General features: G+C 46.0%; 1 protein-coding gene across 1 annotated transcript; it reads right to left on the bottom strand.

The window, feature by feature from the left end:
- Positions 1-7,409: 7,409 nt before the first annotated feature.
- SLC2A2 (solute carrier family 2 member 2) lies at positions 7,410-19,289 on the bottom strand. Its single transcript, XM_085322323.1, has 11 exons — positions 19,257-19,289; positions 18,370-18,465; positions 17,722-17,990; positions 16,556-16,680; positions 15,490-15,605; positions 13,783-13,945; positions 12,422-12,609; positions 11,239-11,343; positions 9,160-9,261; positions 7,822-8,025; positions 7,410-7,613 (listed from the first exon to the last, which is right to left on the bottom strand). Exons 1-11 carry the CDS (start codon positions 19,287-19,289, stop codon positions 7,410-7,412), a joined length of 1,605 nt encoding a protein of 534 aa, XP_085178449.1.
- Between the last annotated feature and the right edge of the window lie 261 nt (positions 19,290-19,550).

Genomic DNA, 19,550 nt, shown 5'->3' with positions numbered 1-19,550 from the left:
CACGTGCTCGGCGCGAGGCGGCCGGCCGGCGGCGGGCGCTTCCCGCGCTCGCCAGGCCCCTCCCCGCCCGTCTCTACGGAGAGCGGTAGCGCTCAGACTGCCCGCGCACCAATCGCGTGGCGCTGCCCGCCATTACTACCGAGGCAAACCCATCTCCGCTCCCCCCGCCCCGCCGCCTGCCTCAGGCGCGCGGAGCAGCTCGCGCCGCGGCCGCTAGGCGGCGCCGTGGCGACGACACCCCCCCCTTCTCCCGCCGCCGCCGCCGCCGCCATCTCCCCTGCTGCCCCCGGCTGCCCCGGCCACCCCCGCGCGCCCCAAGATGGCGCCAGAGCGGGGGGATTTTCCTCCCGTGTGAAACGCCGGGGCGCCSCGGCGCGCTGCTCCCGACGCCACGCTCCGCCGGTAGCCTGGCTTTTGTGGCAGCACATTAATGCTGGACGGCAAACAGCTTTTTTTCAAAGACAAAACCCAATTTTAAACAAATTGGAGAAGGAGTGGCTGTTTCTGAAGTCGGCTGTGATAAGACTGCTTTCGGGAAATGTGTTTAACTGGCAGTGCAAAGGTCATTTCTCAGCTAACGTTTCTCCCTTGCTGTCAGAAAATCATCAGGAGCGAGCATTTTGCAAGYGCCGGGTGATCAGTCAGTCAGAAGGACGTGAAACTGTCCAGAAGCAATAATAAAACCTTGTTTTAATTAATTGCARTAAGACTCAGTTGTCTCTGCACTAGCTGTCCTACCCGTGACCGGCGACGCTTCTGGCGAGGCCCTCGCCGGCCGCGGRCGTGGATCCCGCCCTGCGAGAGCGCCACGCGTTCCCGACAGCAGGGATGAGTCCTGCCTGCCCGGCTCCGGCGGCGCCGCGAAAGCAATCAGTTTTAACTTTGGTTGGTTTGTTTGTTTKAAATGGTTCCTTGGCAGCTCTTGTAGTACCTTTTATTTCATTCGTATTTGTGTGTGGTCCAGCCTRTGGCTACGTGGCTCTCACTGGGGTTTTTTACAGGAGAAGTTCGGCTTCCCTTTGCGCCGAGCCTCCTTTCCAATGCTGCGGCGTGTCGAGACGGAGACGCCTTCCGCCGGGAGCTGTCCTGGTGGATGATGTCTTGCGTGCGCTACCCCGAGGAGCTGCCCATTTTTCTCCCCCTGTCTCCGCTGATAAGCAGAGTCTGGGTCATTTTGTTAAGCGTTGTTGCTCCCGTGCTGTGTGTTTGTTTACCTACAAGTGTATGACTAGCTGAACGTGCTCTGGGGCGTTTTATCGGGTGATAAAACACTTTGTGAGAGAGTTGCCAACTGTTCTGACCCCAAACTGGAGCAGACTAATGAGCACTAATGGTATTTTCTTTTCTCGGGTATCAGATTATAGATTTGGTTGATTTTCACAATTAGCAGATTCCTTTTGGATGACTTGAGAGTCTGTACAAAATCAAATCTTTTTGCTGAGGTGGAAGTGTAGATACATTTTTTTGAAACACATAAATATTCCAAGACAGCCTTTATCAGATATTCAATAAAAAACGGTTAATCAGCTTCATCAATCATAGCTTGCAGGCATCATTCCTTTGTATGGATCAACATTTGTTTTCTAAAATGTGTTCCATAATAGTGCTAATGTGATTATGCCACTTTTCTGMAGAACAACAGCAATTCAGTTTCAAAGCGTATCTGTAAATACTGTGGCCTTTCCCATTTAAACACATTTCCTCTCCTGTTCATGTGCGCTTTGAATGTTACGCAGCTCGATCACATGTATTTTTTTTCTTTTTAGGAGACTCAATATGTTACCAGACTTTGGCTCTTTTCTCTAAGTTCTTTATATTAATTGGATTGCTGAAATTACCAGGGGTTAGAAAGCAACTTTTTGAAGGCTTAAAGGTGTAGCCATAACACCAGTATGTTCTGGAGAAATATCTGATGCCCTTGTCAAAGCCTAGCCTTGGCAGTATGAATCTGAGCCAACTTGGAGGTGAACATACACCTTTGCTTCCAGCAGACTGGCTAGAGGGAGAGGGATGGCCACAGAGCATCAACGAACAAGTCACCCATCCTTGCCCCCCTGAATGCTAGGTAAGCAGCTCAGAAAAGTAAAGAGAAGGTGCGTTCAGCAAGACTTAGGTCACGAGATTAGCAATAACTTGTCATAAGCAAAGCAATGTAAACGCAACCCGATTCTGACTTTAGCAAGAGGCTGTTTTAATCGCCAGCCTCTTACCTGAGATCTCACAGATGTGTCCTGATTGTTGGTGGTGAGAGCTCACTGTAAAACTCTGTTTTTTGGATTGAGTTAGGGACATATRGGAGGCAGGAATGGGTGATCTACACCTGCACAGGGTGATGCTGTGCTTGGCAGACCCTCTGAGGTCCTCCAGACAACCTCTCTGCATAGCATGAGCCAGGCTGAGGAGCCTGTGCTGTGACCTTGCCACAGGCATCCTGCTCTGCTCCAGGCACTGCTGCTATCATTCACCTCCTGCTTCCCATGAAGAACTGATGTAGTGCCAGTGACTCATCTCGCATCTGCATCAGCTTCRGGAGCTGGATTCCTGGATGTAGGAGCTGGATCATGGATACTTCCTGCAGTTATTCATTGCTGCATGCCCTGGGATGCTGAAAKCCAGCTGCAGTGCTGCCTCTGCCTGCTGCACAGTCACCCTTACCTCTTCTGTGGTCTGCGTGGCGCAGCCAGACACGCGTGATCCAGATCAGGATCTGCGCTCCCAAAGCACACACTGGAGTTAAGGGAAGTGGTGTGACTGTGCCAGTGAGGCTGAGCTGGTGGAAAACATCTGTAATTGGTGCCAAGCTACAGCCAGAGTTTATTGCCACCCCTATCAGAATAGTTACTGAGGCTGTGCCTCCRGGTAAAATTCATCTGCATTGCTTTAGGATTTAGGGAAGCATCTGAGCATAGGCTCAGTTGTCTTAAATTAGCTCTCATGCTTACGTGCGCTGTGGACCCAGACCTGATAACTCCTCAGCTCCCATTGGCTTCAGTAAGGACATTCAGCCTCAGAAAATGCCCCACACCTCAAAGAGCTGGCCCCAAATATATAACTAGATATATATTAGTGAGTATATATACTTGAATATAACTTGATTCAGCCTCATCATGATCAGCTCTCTGCCTTAGGAGGTGGAGGTTACCTCTCCTCAAGGATATGATGAAAAACAAGTTGAAGTGAGGCAGAATAATCTGTGATAAATTAGCATGGAAACCGTTAATGGAGCCAAATGTCCTGAGTTTATTGGATTAAGGAAGTCAAACTAATTTTAAAATTATGCTTAGAGAGCGGGAAAGTGGATATTGTTAGCCATTTGTCTGACACAACGGAAAAGTCCTAATGGCAATCATCTCAGCACATTAATAAAACACCGCCAAAGCTCTTGCTGACAAGATGCTTTCTCAGGAATTATTAATTATATTACATTATTAGCTAACCACACTATGGCAACATATTTTGCATGTTAACTAAAGTGCAGTGACCATTTAGCTAATAAGTATGACATGGTCCTCTGAATTTTCTTAATGATTAGCAACTTAGTAGAACTATAACACTAAGAGATAAAAATAATGATTGAACCAGCTGTATCTCAAGAACAAGTTTTAACTGGAATTGCCTGTAGGCAGATAAAGCGGAGCAGTCCTAATTGCTGGCCTGTTGTGACAAGAGGAAAGTAAACACGCTTGCAGATTTAACCAACTCCTGTGACCCTTTCCTGCAGCGATCACCATACAAGGTAAAAGCACACTTGCACCAGTCTCGCCCAGCCCRTGAGATAATCCTTCTGCAGCAGCCCTGATGCGGACGGGAAGAGCCAAGGCGTTGAGCAGCGACGAGCCCTGCACAGCCTTTCCCGTGCTGCAGCCTGCCCCACCACAAGCATTAGCAAAACCGATGTGAAAAACCACGAGCAGAACCTCATCCACAGGGGGATGATGATAGTAAAACACGTGAAGGAGTGCTGTCCGAGTGTGGTCAAAGCGGCCCAGATGGGATCTCCCCTGGGAGGTCCCGCTCAGCACGCGCAGAGAAGACTTGCTTACCTCTGCCACCGCAGCTGCTGAGGAGCCCTAACAGCAAGTCCTGAAACTCAGCACCGCCCGGCTGCAGGGTGCATCGCGTTAGCCCGCCGGATTCACAGGGTGCTGGCAGCAGACCGTAGAAAAGCAGATGGGGTGCAAAAAAAAAAAAAAAAAAAAAAAAGGAAAAACACAAAATTTATTGGCATTTGATGTCTGTTAGCTCTGAGGCTCCTACTTCAAACTACATGGTCTTAACTATAGTACAGGCAAAAGCTTGTGGGGTAAAATAAGGAGAGAAAGCCCGACTGAATGTGCCCATGGCTTTTGGCTGATACTTGCTTTTAGAGAACCATTTTACTGCCTCTGAACCCCTAGGCAGATGTTACGTGAGGTTCAGGAATACAGCTATTGGTACATGGCATTTGTTAAACTAATGTATGTGCTTTATTACAATAATTGAATCTGGCTTTTTATYATCATTCATTTACATGATAATATAGTTAACATGATTCATTTTACATGGGAAAACCCAGACTGGCACCCCTGTGCACCCCGGTGCCAGGACCCTGCCCGCCGCCCTGTCTCTGTTGTCCCATCCGCCAGTTCCTGGAGGAGCCTCATCCGGCTCTGTCCCTGGAGCAGGGGCAAAATTGCTTCGAGTCCCATCTGCAGGGATAGAGGGAGAGTCCCAAGCTGCAGCTGTGCTGGCTTTGCAGGTATCCGAGCTGTATGTCCCATGCACTGCACTCCCTGCTGCTTGAGTTCTCCTTGCCTCTTTGCTGCATGTCCGTGGAGGATGCATGTCTTCGCAAACGCTTCTCCTGCCTCTCGTTCACAGCAAGGCATCAAGGCCAGCTCTCTGGAGAGGTCAGTGGGCAGACTGACACTGCAGAGCTGTTGGCTCTGAGAAAGCTTGACCTGGGAGCATGGGCTCAAGCGGCAGATGAGGACCTGCCATGTGCAAGCCAGCACCTCGCTGCCAGGGCATGGAAGGAAAGCGGGCAGGAGGAGCACAGGGACACGGGCACGGCACGAGGTCAAGCCTACTTTTAAGCTTAAAGCATTAAACTGTACCAGCAGCTATGCATGCATGTGCATGTTCGGAGAACGCATCACCCCAGGCAGAAGGGATTTACACGTGGATGGTGGGGATGGCTGGGGTTAGGAGTACATACATCCCCGGGGACAGCTCATCCCAGCTCAGGGAGCCAGCTCTGACTGGCTCTGGGGCTATTTGGCCCCGGGACTGATGACTCCCAGCCCTGCAGTCTCACCTCTGGACTGTGCATTTCAAAGGGATTTAGCTGAGAGCCTGCATAGCAAATGCCATCTATGGAGCAAACACATCCTGCCTGGAAGATACCGCCTATCTGGAGTTGGGCACATGTCTGAGAGGTATAGGGGGAAAAAACTGCAGCACAAGCCAACACACGACATAAATGTTGTTCATTGTCACTTTTATGTAACAGACATAGACGACATTGCTGAAAGCAAGACCCCAGCTCTCTCTCTTCTCCTTTTTTTACATTCAGAAAGTCCATTATATAATTAACTGCCTGCAGTTGAATCCACAGAGAGCTTCTGAGTCTGCCATCTCAGCTAGTCACTTCTGGGGAAACCTGTACACTTTAAACAGACTCGGACAGTTCRACACTGAGCCTGCTTCCCAGCTCTGCTGCTCTCTTCAGTACGCTGCAGCCCGCGGTCCTGGTTTTTACACACTTTACACGTACAGTTTCAGCCCCAGGTTCCCTGTCCTGTGTAGCTCATGACAGCTATTGACCCAATTCTTCTCTAGTAAAATCCAGCTGTCGCTTCAGGAAAGCCTTTAGTGCCGTCTCGTTGCTTCAGTGTACACAATGGGGCCAAATGCATCCTCCCTGGCCCATCTATTTGGATGCTTTTTGTTATGTTTGATCCTCCATTACACTATTATTTCTGCTTCACCTAGTCGTTATGAACTTCCAGGGACTGAACAGTGCTTGTGTTCATCACTAAATAAATAATGTATTTCTGTCCTGAGAAAGTTGCTAGAAAGTATCCTGGTATCACAATAAAGAACATATACAATCTTAAAAGCACAAGCATATAGCAGGATCTTACAATGGTTCCAACGTATCACCCAAAAAGGAAGAAAAATCCTTCCAGTTTTTCTCAGATGCAAGTATCTCATAAAGAAAGCACAAAGAGCACAAATAAAGATACAGAAGCAGAACAACTTCCTCCTTGCGTGCTATCTTTGCTGAAGCACACCCCAGCCAGCAAAACCATAAATGGTGCAAAGTGGGATTCAAATCAGTAGAGCGTCTTGCAGTTAATGGTGCTGTACTAATTTACCCTTTGGGTTATTATTAATTGTTATGGTACAAGGGAGTCCCATGCGCCTAAGCATCRCACAAAAGGGGAGAGAGAGACCCTGCTTGAAAAAACTTACAGCCTAAATAGGGAAGGTAGACAAAGAGGGTGAGAAGGAGGAGCAGTGAGGGGAGATGACCTGGCAATGGTCACACCATGTGAGGGATGGCAGCAGGACTCAAGTGTCCTGRTCTGTGGGGCAGGAGTGCACAGGCATGCCAGTGACCTGTGCTGGAGCAAAGGTGAGGGAGAGATGATAAGGGAGAGAGCCTTTCAGAGAGGAAACAGCAGCTCAATAGTTTAGCTAAAACAAAAAACAGTGCACTTCAATACAGCCAGAGTTTCTAAGATTCTCCTCAAACATAYTGGGACTCGAGAAGTTCTTATGAGATTGGGGACCCCTTCCATGATGCTTAGATAGCAAAACAAGTGAGGTGCATCCCAACCAATTCGAATGGGATGTACCTTCTTCCTCCGTACAGGTAACAGTAAGGAGGACTTTGCTCAGTCTATCATACTTAGCATCTAATGTGATAAGTGCTTCATGCTGATAACAYGACTACAGTAACACTTGGTTTCCAAGGTTTCAGATCATTCAGCAGAAGGAAGCAGCAGACTCGAGAAGAAAAGGTGAAAGCATAAGAATACAGAATCACCCAATCCCTCTTTCTTTCATTCCATCTGATTATGATCCTGTTCAATATATGCTCGGCCAGCTACAATCATTATCCTACTGGGCTGTTTCAGTGGGGCATGAAGACATACATGTAACATATTCCTTCCGTTCTTTCCCGTGGCTCTTTCTGGAGCCTAGTTATATGGRGTATTTTAGAGTAAAATACCAGTTTAGCACCGGCAGCTCTAAGGTGCAAACATTACCAGCCACAGCAGTCAGAAGACATCAGACTGGTTTATCTTCCTGGTTTGTCAGCTGCAAGGTTTTTATAAAATGATACTTTTGCTTTAAGTTCTCTCTGTTGTGTTTAAAAGACGTCCTCACTTAGTTCTTTCTTTCTGTGCATGTTGTGATTTTTAGGCCTCCTCGCTAGCTCTCAGGTCTTCCAGCTCAGTCATTGCTTTGGCACCTTTGCTRGCTGAGTGCTTCTTGCGGCGGAACACAGCTGAGATCTCTTCAAATGATTTTCCTTTTGTTTCTGGTACTTTTAAATACGCAAACAGAAAGAAGGCTAAAAGCAGAGCTGCAAAGATCACGAACACATATGGCCCACACAGATCCTGCAATGGAAAAAGTGAGAACAGAGGAACCATCATGAACACTGCAGTGATTACTTATCATCGGTTGTACCACAGATGGTTAAGACTTTCAGAGAGATTTGGATATCTGGGAGGTACATGCACATCCCAGTAGGCTGCCTTGGAAGCCTCAACCAGCACTGGGATCGCACGAGTCATTTATTTGTAATGTTTTAGAAGGATTTCTTACCGCAATGTACTGGAAACACATCCCAATAATGAAGTTGCAGGTCCAGTTGCAGAAGCCAGCGATCGCAATGGCAGCGGGGCGAGGGCCTTGGCTGAACAGTTCAGCTACGATAAACCAGGGGATGGGCCCAGGCCCGACTTCAAAGAAAATGACGAAGAGAAAGATTGCGACCATGCTAACATAGCTCATCCAGGCAAACTGGCTCTGCAAGAGAGTAAATGYAGTGTTTCTGTCTCAACGTGACTCTCATTAATTAGCACTAATAACTTTAATTACAATTCTCTTTTAGAAATTTTTTCCTTACACAGACAAGCAGGGAAAAGGACTGGAGATGCATAAATAAACCTCCTAGCGTATGAACAGCAGCAGCTTAGATACTGCTGTTTACTGTGCTGGGGTAATCTATGGGAGTGCAATTAATATGAATGGTATTACCCTTGGTCCCACCAGCAAGTGTCAGAGCTTGCCTAGGGCCGTAACCACAACTAAGGTACAACTGCTGGCTCTGTGTAGCCTCTCTGAATGGGCTCCACGAATGGACACATAGGTAGCTTATATCCAGGTGGCTTTGGAGTGCTCTGCTGACCAGTCTGGGCATCTGGCCTGTGTTGTCTGGGTGGTGATTTCACAGTTCAGCTAAGCTGATCTAACTCTGCAGAGTTATTTTTGCCTGAGTGTGCCCCTAGAACCAGCTGAGCATGGTGCCAGTATCACTGCTGGCAGAAGGAGGTGGCAGTTTGCAGCTACATCAGCTCAGTTGCATTTTCAAACCCTCTCCTTACCTGCAGAGTGGCCAGCGAGGCTAAATGGTGTTGTCATAGATAAACAGGATAAGGATGCCACCCATTGCTTTTTTTTTCCATTATGACAGGATGTTGTGCCAATGTTTGGAACTGACTTTTCCTATGACAAGATACCAGTCTAGCAYCCCTGCACCAAACCAGGGAGACACAGATTGAGGGTTTAGGGTACATAGTATGTGTATGTGGAGGTATGCCCAGAGTTTATTTAGCAGGTTTATTTAGCTATCCCATGAGAATAGCATAGAGCTACRTGTAAGAGAGAGTTGAGTTTATCTGAGGGCTCTGGGAGGGGCACACATCTTTTCTAGCAGTGGTTAAATGAGCATTGGGGTATCACAGGGCTGGAGAGAGCAATCTCCTCAGGCACTGCTGTATCTAGAGATGGCTCCACCAATGGCCGTTTTGAACTGTCCTTTTTAAGGACAAATGTTTTCCAAACTTCTTTGASATGAACATGCAAAACAATCAGTTTAAAGGGTAGTTTGTCTTGTATTGTTTGCAAACCACCAAGAAAAAAGTGGAGAGAAATCCTTACAAGGAGTGCAAGTCCAACTGTCATGGCCACAGCACTTGCCAACATACCCATCAAACCAGACAGGAACAGGGGACGTCTCCCTGCCTTCTCCACAAGAAAGACCTATAGAAACATAAACAGCATATCAGTCTCTGGCATCCCTGCTCTCAGGAAGCTCATTCAGATCYATTAGCAATGAACAGCCTACCACTATTAGCAGTAAACAATTACCACTACCAGGCAGCATTGCTACTGTCCTAGCTCACACAGAAGAAATTTCTGTGCTGGCTTCCGAAAGTCACAACCGAAACTCTGCAGGTGTCTATTGGGGGAGGCATACTAAATAGCTGCCTTGCCAAGGGCAAGCCAAAACCATGTATGTGCAGAGCTCATGCATTTCCAAACTCTATGGACTTCCTTTTTTAAAGAAAGAATAAAGTCACAGGGTTTGCACTARTTTGGAAATAGCCTCCAAAATGTAGTGTGATAGAAGTCACCTCACATGCCTWTGCTCAATGCCTGTACTAGGGTGGGGAAAGTTTTGTAGCTACAGCCTGGTCCAGGCAGCTGGAGGCAGGATTTTTTCCTCCTATGGCTTCCAGACTTCTTTTCCTTCCCTGTTAGCCACAAGCTCCTTATCAGCATCTTTTGGGGGACACCAGTCATCTCACCCACCTTTAGACGCCTAAGTCTGTACCAGTCACTTCACCCAATGGAGAGCTGTAGGTAACTCCAGAGGGCAGTGCACCYGCCCTGCTGTAAGATACCATACATTAACCATACATTAGCCTCTGAAACTGCATGATCCTTGGCTTCCTCTCTAAAGGACACCTGTGGCCATAAATTCAGTCTCATTTTCCTGAAATTACGGCAGATGATTTCTGCTTTTGGAGATTCTTTTTTTTTTTTTTTTTTTTTACCTGGAGGCAGTTCATCCTGCTAACTCATGGAGTTGCAGATGGCAAGCCTCTGCAATCCCTTCTCTCCTTGCCAAGGTCCTCCTGACTGTCAGTTGTTTTGCAGACTTGCCTTTTGTGATCAGAGTCTGTCATTTATTGACAAATTGTAGATAATTTTTAAGTGCTCATGGCCAAAAGAAGCAAAGAGCAAATGTCCCAAGRTTGCAAGTACAGCAGTGGCTGATATTGACTTGCAGGAGAACACACAAGCTATGGACAGATCTCTTCCAGCCTCAGAGTCTAGGTCCCTCATTTCACAGTGAACACATTCCACCTTCTTTATTGGGACTGGGTGTACTTTCTCTGAAACAGTTAAACCCRGAGAACTCCTATCTCATCAGCATCTTATGGTGGACTTAGAGCTGCGTATTTCTACCTGGCATCTAATCCTGCTTCATGGTGGGTAAAAGGCCTTTGCTGCCTAAGGCTCTCTGGAGATACGAGAGAAATGGTTTAGCTTGGTTTATTATCAGAAGAGCTATTTCCTGCTCTTCTGATAATAACGGCCACTTTAAAAAATAATTGCCTGCTGATTGGAATTGTATTAATACTCGCTGGAGAACGACAAATGATGAGAAAGGCTGTGAAAGCTGAAACTATCCTTTTCTTGCTACAGAGCTGTGCATAGATATGATAAGGATAGGTGCTACATTAATTTTATTACTGTGGAATAGCCTCTGGATATTACTCAGGGAGGTGCTATGTAAAAACAGAATAGAATTTGGAAGACAGTAGGTAAAAAAAGAGAAATTGTGGGCAGCTGGCTTTCCCTGTCACAAAGCACCAAGCTGTTCCCAGATGAAATAGGATCAGCACAATTTTTGAGACAGGATCTGTCTCAAAGGGATCTTTTGTTTTTGTGAAAATGCCAAGCTACCTGAGCTTCCCTGAACATGGCAGTGCATTTTTAATTCATGGAGTATTTAGCAGTGCTGTTTGATAGCAATGAATTGTATWTCAAGGCTTGATTTTCGAATGGGACATATCTAAGGAAGGGAAGGGACATGTCRTGAGAGTAAGGTGTGCAAGGTCAGCCCTACAAAACTGCAAATCCCAGTCCCAGTTCCAGGATAAAATCTTGTTTTAAAATAAAATTATAKCTTACTTGCTTTTGTAATCCAGGCCAGAAATGTTTACTTACAGAGATAACAGTGAAGACTGTGTTCACCACTCCAACGCCAATGGTTGCGTAAACCGGTTGATCAACTCCAGCTCTCTCAAAAATGTTTGTAGAGTAGTAAAATATCTATCAAAATACATTAGGATAAAGGATTAGATAACAAGGCTGATGGAACTTTTTGTCCTCTTGAGGGAAGAGCTACATTTGCTTGACTGAGATTTGAAGTAATTTAATTATGATCAGTTTTTCAACTTCTTAATGGTTTGTTATAATAATTAAAGTTGAAACTTTCAAAGGAGCCTAAGGGAGTTTAAAATCCCATTGAAATTCCCTTCCTGAACTATGGCATTTGCACATTTAAAAATGTTTTCTTCCATGTAGTTCTATGTTTAATCTTGAAAGCCAGTCACCAGCACAGTATGTKGGAGACAAATATCTTAATACTTTTGAGTTTTAAATTAAGTTTATAATTTTCTTGCTGCATTGGAATGGCTCAAATTTCTCATTTATCTCAGAGAATAAGGTCTTATTCTGTGGAAGTTAGGGATCCAAAATAAATGGCTCCATGAGCCAGTGGTTGGTGTGTGAGGCTGGGCACTGTGTTGGGCTGGGGAATCCAGGCTCCGCGAGGCGACACGGTCCTGGGTCAGGTCTCTGCAAGGCTGGSCATCTCCACATGGTGCTCCACTTTGCAATGTAGAAATGCTCTTAACTTTCTCTAAGTTAGTGGAATAGAGGCTTCTAGGGCCAACATTTGTAAAGCTTCCAACAGACCTTCAAAAATTTAAGTCACTTTTGGAAAGGAAGCTCTGTGCTCCCATGCATAAAATGGTAATTTCTGGTATCTCAGGAGGTGCTGCAAAGGCTGGCACAGAATAGCTATTCTGGACTCTCCATGGGTGAGCATACAGCCATTGAAGAGAGCAAACTGCTGATAAGTTTAGGTACAATGAGGGCCATAGTAGTACTCAGCATGGACCCGTTGTGCTAATGGATTTATGCAGAACTCTGTCACATTGTCTCAACCCTGCTATCCACCCATGGCTGTTCTCAGTGATGAGGAATTCTTTAAATACTGATGGTGGTGACATAGGAGGCTACTGAAGTCACAGCAAAGACTCCTATTCACCCTCTGAGCTTGGACCAGAATTGCATTTTCATGCTCAGTATGRATTTCTTTAAACAGAAATGTTGGGAGACTTACTGCATTGATTCCTGAGAACTGCTGGGATATCTGAACCATCAGCGCCACTATGACTGCCTGCCTGTATTTCGAAAAGGTGAAAAGCTGCCTTATGGAGACTTTCTTTTCACTAGCAGCTTCTTGTTTCTCCTTCTCCATCTCAGCAATCTCTTTCATCGGGTCACAGTTTCCTCTAAGCCTTTTCAGACCTCAAGAGAAAGAAAATCACTGTTTTACTTTCTAAGGGAAAAATACAAACTAAGAATACGGTAACAAGAACAATCTCTCTAGCCAAAGCTCAAAGTAAGCCAGTTGAATGGACAATGGTGGGTACTTCCCAAACTCTGCTCTGAGGAATCCTGTGGCACATCAGCTTGCCCAGGGAAGCCCCTGCATGTGTCGGCATGGCAAGGTACAGCTGTATGTTCTTCATGAGCTCTGAGACATCGGGTTCAAGCCTCATCTTTCAGTAATGCTTATTAGTCCCATACAAACATATCTTAATAGTTATGGTCCAGAGCTAATTTATATTTCAGCAGCTCAGAGCACAAGCGTGCATCTCTCTGCCCCGAAGCATGTGGACACGCCCTGTTTTAATTAATACTGGCTTTTCATCTCACTTTTCAGCTGCTTCCTACTACTGACTGCTCTTACTGCTTGTAGAGACAGCTAGAACCAGCTAAGAGGTGGCATGCTGGGAGATGTATAAGGTATTGCAGTAATCACTCTGGATTTCCTGTGTAATTGTGAATAACACTGAGGAGAGAGAACAGATGTTCCCCGAAAGATATCTGTTCTACACCTGACTGAAAACCTTTCCAACTGAACAGAGGTTTTGGGGAGGGGGGTAGAGGCAGGGAAAGGAAGGAGAATTGATTTGCCAGAATCAAAACATATCCCAGAAACATGCCCATGTCACCCAGACAATGAAGTGAAAAAGAAGTCAAAAATTATGAAACAGAACAAAACCTTCTGCTAGCTCTCCAAGCAGGATTTTTTCCTCCACTAAAGTTTCATTTTGCAGAACATTTCAGATTTCTCTATTTTGTTCTTACTCASAACAAGCACTTTTTGAAAGGAGTAATTTCCCCCCAAACTGCAGTTTTGATTGTATCCGAAAACTCTGTTCTATTCATTTGGTGGAAAAGAGCAACAAAATAAGGTTCACAACATAAGCAGTAACATAWAAGCACACATGCATTAGTCAGTGAATGTATGTGGATGTTCGAAATCCCTTCAGCAACCATGCTTGCTGTGGGATGGAACAACTATATCCAGTTACACATGTATGCACTCAGCCAGAATTTTCCCTTTTCCTATTTGATTCTAAGARGCTAACAGTGTGAAAACAACTACAGACAAAACCAGAAATTGTGTCTTACTTTTTTTAGCTTCCTCCACTTTTCCCAGTTTGATGTAAAGGTATCTGGGGCTCTCAGGACACAGCAAGAGCAGGAAGAACTGAAGGAGAGCAGCTGCACCAGACAGGGCAAGAAGCAGGGGCCACATCTCATTGTTGCCCAGCAGAAAGTCTAGTCCAAGGACCTGGAATAATTGATCCATGTTTGAATGGYGCTGATATATTTTACACTTTASAACAAGAAATTAATTGACTAGTATGGCATTTCTAAGTGACAACCCAGAAGAAAAYTGGAAGCAACTAGTTTGTYTCAGTCCCRGCAGTTTGATTTCTTAGTTATGATRTGTTTGTYTTTGGAGTTTGATACTAGCTGGAGAACTGTGTCTAGCCAAGCGGAAAGTGGCTATTTGGTTAATGCTGCTTTGTTAGTCTATGATCATGTTGTCTCATCTACACTGCTGTGTGACTTTGCAGATACTAGGTCACTGGTGAAAGTCTATTTGTAAGCCTACACAATAAATAAATGGTAAAAGAGAGCCAGAATTAGGCCTCYGTGTAAATAGCTTGGCAAATACAGACAAGCAGTTGAAATACTTTCTCCTCAGACCTTGCTCTCCTGGATTTTTGGAGCTACCAATTTGCACAGTTGTTTGCTTTCTGTAATTGTTCTTAGGAGAACACAAAGGAGAAAAAATGTAATAGAATGCACTTTGAGGAAAACCCTTCTGTATTCATGAATCTTTGTGTCTTTGGTGTTGACATCTGCATATATAAAAGGATATCATTTAGCYCTCTTGAGTTCTCCTTATCAAGCTCTCTTCTCTGCTTCCTACATGCTTGCTTCTGGCAGAATCACAATTAGCTAATGCAAATGTACAGAGTGCCTGCATATGTGTCCTAAGGAGTTCCACAGAAGTCTGGAGCTCAGATTGAAATTCATACTGCATGGGGTGCCTGATGCACCAACACAGARTGAACTCTGGGGCCACAATATGGCATTTGGAGCTGACTTTCAGCAAATGTGCTAACTCCAGCTTTGTTTTGTGYGTGTGTTTATGGTATTGAAATAGGTTTTCCAAAGATGTTGTGAGTACTTTAAAATTGAAATGAGCTTTCTAAACAAARCATAGACAAGCCTTTTCTTTTAACTATTTGCAAAGCTTTTTTTTTTGTATTCTCAAAGCTAATGAAAGAGGYAGAACCTACCTTACAATCTTTTCTTCCCATGTTTTTTTCCAGAAAGAATAGTCTTTGGCTAAGTTTAATAAGATGAATTTTGGGGTTACTGTAAGTTTTCTGGATGTGTTGTTTCCAGGCAGATTTTATATGCCAGCCTACCACATACCTGAGACTCCTGCCACAGTGAACAATACTGATGGGGACTTTCCTAGTTTGCTGATAAAGCTGTTTTTGAATGGCATACGTGAATATGAAGCACCTCATGTTGAGGATTCAGTCTGGCTCTGATGAGATGCACACAAAAACTTCACAGAGGAGGAGAGAAATTGTTTTCAGAAGTATTTTTGATTACAGGAGAGGAAGTGCTCTTTGGTAAGGACACCTCTGAATCAAGGTAGGAATTCAATCCCATCAGAGCAAATTGCTTCAAACTCTCCTTCAGTTTTGGAGTGAAATTATAAGAGATTTCTCAAAGGTTTCCTCAGATCCTCGCTGGCATCTGCCTAAWCACTTAAATACTTTCTCTGGTCCTGTGCATTTTCCCTCTTACCTGGCTGATAAGAATACCCGTGACAATAGCAAGCTGGTGCAGGGTTCCCAGTGCTCCTCGGAGGGCCGTGGGAGAGACTTCGCTGACGTACATGGGCACCAGTCCAGAGGACAGTCCTGCACAGAGCATACACGGGCGTCACGTCTTCTAGCTTGCAGTTGGCAATCAACAATTTCCCAAACTGGAAAGGAGGATGGAACCTGTGTACTATTTCCTGTGTGCTGCCAAACCCCTATGTGTCCTTTTCCCTGGCCAGGAGTGGGAAATGCCTGGCAGTTTGCAAAAAGTGCTCAAATATGCCCTGATTCAGAACTACAGTTCAAATCTTTACATTTGAACACATACATACCACAAAGCAGAAATGATCTGCTAAGAGAGGTTATTTCAGACCAAAGAACTTTCAAAATCTCGTCTTGAACCTTTGAAAGGGAGTATTATGTCTGCCCGCCAGTGACAATGATAATGACTTGTTTTTCTAAGGTAATTCTAATATAACTCCATCTTATCAACCTCCCATCTTCTCTTCCCACTATCTACAGTACTACCATAGATAGTACTGTTATCTAGAGATCATTTTAAACAGCATAGATAGCAACATACTATTATAATAAGAACAATAAGCAAGAGAAAACCTTAAAGGCGCTGCTCACCAAGGCAGGGCTAGTTTCTAGTATAAGCAAAATAAACTGACTTCATGACAGAGCTGGCCCAAATACTTCTAAAAAAGAAGTGAGGAAGGCAAGTGTGAATAGGAAGAGGGAAAATCCCACATGTGAAACCTCTTGTTAAATAAAAAAAATAAAAAATAGGAGAAACTCCTTAACTGCAACACCATTTTGGCACAGCACAGCCCTTCTCCCTGTGGCTCCTGGGACAAGCCTGTTCCTGACTCTCTGGGGTCCCCAGTGGGGCACAATYCCTGTCCGCTGCATGAGAGCTGTTGAGCTGGCAGCTGTATCATGTGTCCCCCACTGTGTCTCTGTGGGTGTCCATGCCACACAGGTGCTCAGCCCTGCCACCAGCATGCTGGGGCAGCCTCGTTGTGTTGGAGCCTGCCACGACTTACCACAGTACAGGCCTGTGATGGCTCTCCCGGTGATGATGAGGATGTGAGAGGGTCCAAATTTTGCCAGCCCCATGAGGAGATTCCCGGAGATGGAAAGGATATTCACAACCAGCATAGCTTTAACCCTGCAATTCAGCAACAGCAGAGCTACGTTGGGATTGTCAATCTGGCCCGAAAACCATATGTATGCCAGCTGGGGCTGAGCGCTGCCAGGAACGGCTGAATGCCTGGGGATGTGGGTGACCCTGCTTAGCACTGGAGTGTCTAATGCATGGTGATGCCGTGAGCCTTGCAAGGTGCATGCTGTTCTCAGTGGTGTTGGGGGTAAGGAGTGGGATGGGGGCAGGAGGGCTAGCAAGATCAGAGCACAATGCAGGAAGCTGCATCGCAAGAGGAAAAACCCTAGCCCCTCGCTTTGCCATTTAATTCTGACCCCTCTCTTACTGAAAACCTTGCTGGTATTCAGACATGATCTGATGTCAGTCAAACCCAGATACAAGAATGCTTCAGGTCAGCTTGCATGCCCCCAGCTGGAGTAGGGCACTGTCCCACAGGCATTGAGATAGAAAATCAGGACAAATGTGAAGTGAGTTAATCAGTGCTACAGGGGAAAGAATAATGATCATATGCATGGAAAGATATATGGAAGGGGTGCAGTCAGAGCAGCGAAAAGCATATTACACATCTTGTGCAAAGGCTATTCAAATTTCCTCCTCTTCCCTTTGTCACAGAAGAATAGAACAAATTAAAAAGTTAATAAAGGTTTCTCATCAATTTCTTGTCTGAYATGCTAAAAGTTACAATAAAAAGTCTGATTTATAATTTAGGATTTTAATAAGCCAGACTCTTGTAATGTTTGGAACAATATTTTGGAAGTTTGATTTTTCCCCCCTTAAATTGGGAAAAATAATACAAAGGTATTTCTACAGGGAGGAAACAGTTCTAGAGGGAAAAAATCAAACAAAAGGCTTAGACTGTAATAATTTGAAATTAATAGAAGGGAATTTATGTGCTGTCACTCGCATGCCTGGCGAGAGATTGGGGAGGTGGGGGAGGGCTTAAGCAGACTTACAGCTGCAGGCTCTGAGCTCCCAGAAAGTTATGAAAACGAGAATTGATRAGTTTAGCATCTCTGAGCGGGAGTGGGTGCCGTGGCTGGCTCTCACCTCCCCAGCCGGTCGCCAATCCAGCCCACGGTGAAGGAAGAGATCATGCCGCCGACAGCAAACACGGACACCGAGAGGGACCAGTACATGGTGAGGATGGGCTGGGGGCYGGCATCCCGTGCTATCACCTGGGGCTCCGCCGCACTCCCTGAGCCCTCCCACGTCGCCAGGCTGGGGATGGTGGTGCTGCCGTCGGCTCCGGAGATGTTGAAGGCACGGCTCTCCGCAGGGGCCAGCCCTAGCACCCGCCCGTAGTGGGCCTCTATCACCTGCAGCAGGCAAAGAGGAGAAACACCATCAGCATGATAGCCTCCCCCACCCCAGCCCTATTCTGGGGGGTTTTGCAGCTCCAGTGCAGGTGCTGAGCCCCTGTTGGCATGGGCATTGMTTTTGCATTAAAAACGACACTGGGAAGTCCAGAGCCCTGTTGCTTTTGCTGCGAGATGGCAGTGGAGGGATGCAAATAGCTTTCTCACCAYCCTAACTTATTGTGGTGGTTTTCTAACTCCTCAGAGATGGACAGTGTGCTCCTGCATGCTTCTCCAAGTTAAAACCTGGACCCCTTGCCTCCTCAGGCTGCCCCAGCTACCCTGAGAYGCTCATCTCTTGGCAATGTGCCTTTTTGCAGGGCTGACCCGCTCCACTTACCTTCTGGGGAGCATTGATGACACCCAGGCTGTAGCCATACTGGAAGAAGCCCAGCACAGCAGTGAAGACAGAGAGCACCAGTGTTCCTGTGAGGTGCTGCAAGAGAGAGCAGAAACCAGCCTCGCTGCGCTGGCCTGCAGGTGCCMTATGTACAGCCCTGCTGCAGGGTGGTGGGCAGCAAGGGAGGAGGCACCCAGAGCCATCGCTGCTGTAATGCTGCTGCCCCAAAGCCCTCGATGCTGAGGGCACTGGGCACACAGCATGGCTGGGTGCAGAAGAGGTATTTCCCAGCTGGGCTTGGGGACATAGTGTGCCTCCTTCATTTCACGGGGAGCTGGAGGCACGCGAGGGATGCTCAAGGCAGGATCAGCCCCCAGAGCAGAGCGATGTTGCCCTGCACAAACCAGTCTGCAATTTGCACTCTGCTCTTCATGGGCGCTCTCTGATCAGCCACCCTCGTCCTCTTTAAAAGATGCTTTTGATGAGCACTCATTCACATTTATGCACTAATAAGTAAATGTGAGTAGTTCTAGGAATATGCTCTGCTCCGTCCCCAGCCTTTCTACAGGTGGCAATCCTACTGAGGCAGAACAACTAGTTAAAAAGACCAAGAGAGTGCATTTCAGCAATGCTGTCTCATGAATTATTTCCTTCCATCATAGTTAAAATTATCTTATAAGCTGTCAGAATTCCTAAAAACAAAAAGCAGTCCCCCAGTCCCTCTCCCCCAGCAGTCAGCAGGTAGTTGTCAAAGACCCAAAGATTCAAAAAGGGGGGGGGGGAATTTTTTCTTGTTGCTTTTTGTCTTCATAAGCAACAAATGCCAGTACTCTCTTCTGATTTCCCTCAGAAATACTAGTGCAAAAATACTATTGAGCTTTGGTTACCTTCTCCGCCTGCATTTTATTTTTCTTGTCCATCCTCTGGGTCTTCTGCAGTCCTCTTGGGAGCAGTTACTGTCCTGGACTGAGGAGAGCTTTCCCAGAGTGTGGTTAGAGTTCAGGTACAGAAGGAGGGACAACGGGAATGGGATGGAGGGAGCAGGATCAGCAAAACTGACTTGCGCTCCGGAAGATGGGACTATATCAACTCTGAAGTTAATGAAAAACCCAAGCCTTCCTAACATTTCTATGGGTTGTTTGGACACTTCTCAGCTCTGAGCAGTCACTACCAGTCCTTGT

The sequence above is a fragment of the Rhea americana genome, unplaced genomic scaffold (genome assembly GCF_003343005.1).
Source record: "Rhea americana isolate MKP2758 unplaced genomic scaffold, rheAme1 scaffold_76, whole genome shotgun sequence".
Classification (NCBI taxonomy): domain Eukaryota; kingdom Metazoa; phylum Chordata; class Aves; order Rheiformes; family Rheidae; genus Rhea; species Rhea americana.
This window is presented reverse-complemented; position numbering and strand designations above follow the sequence as displayed.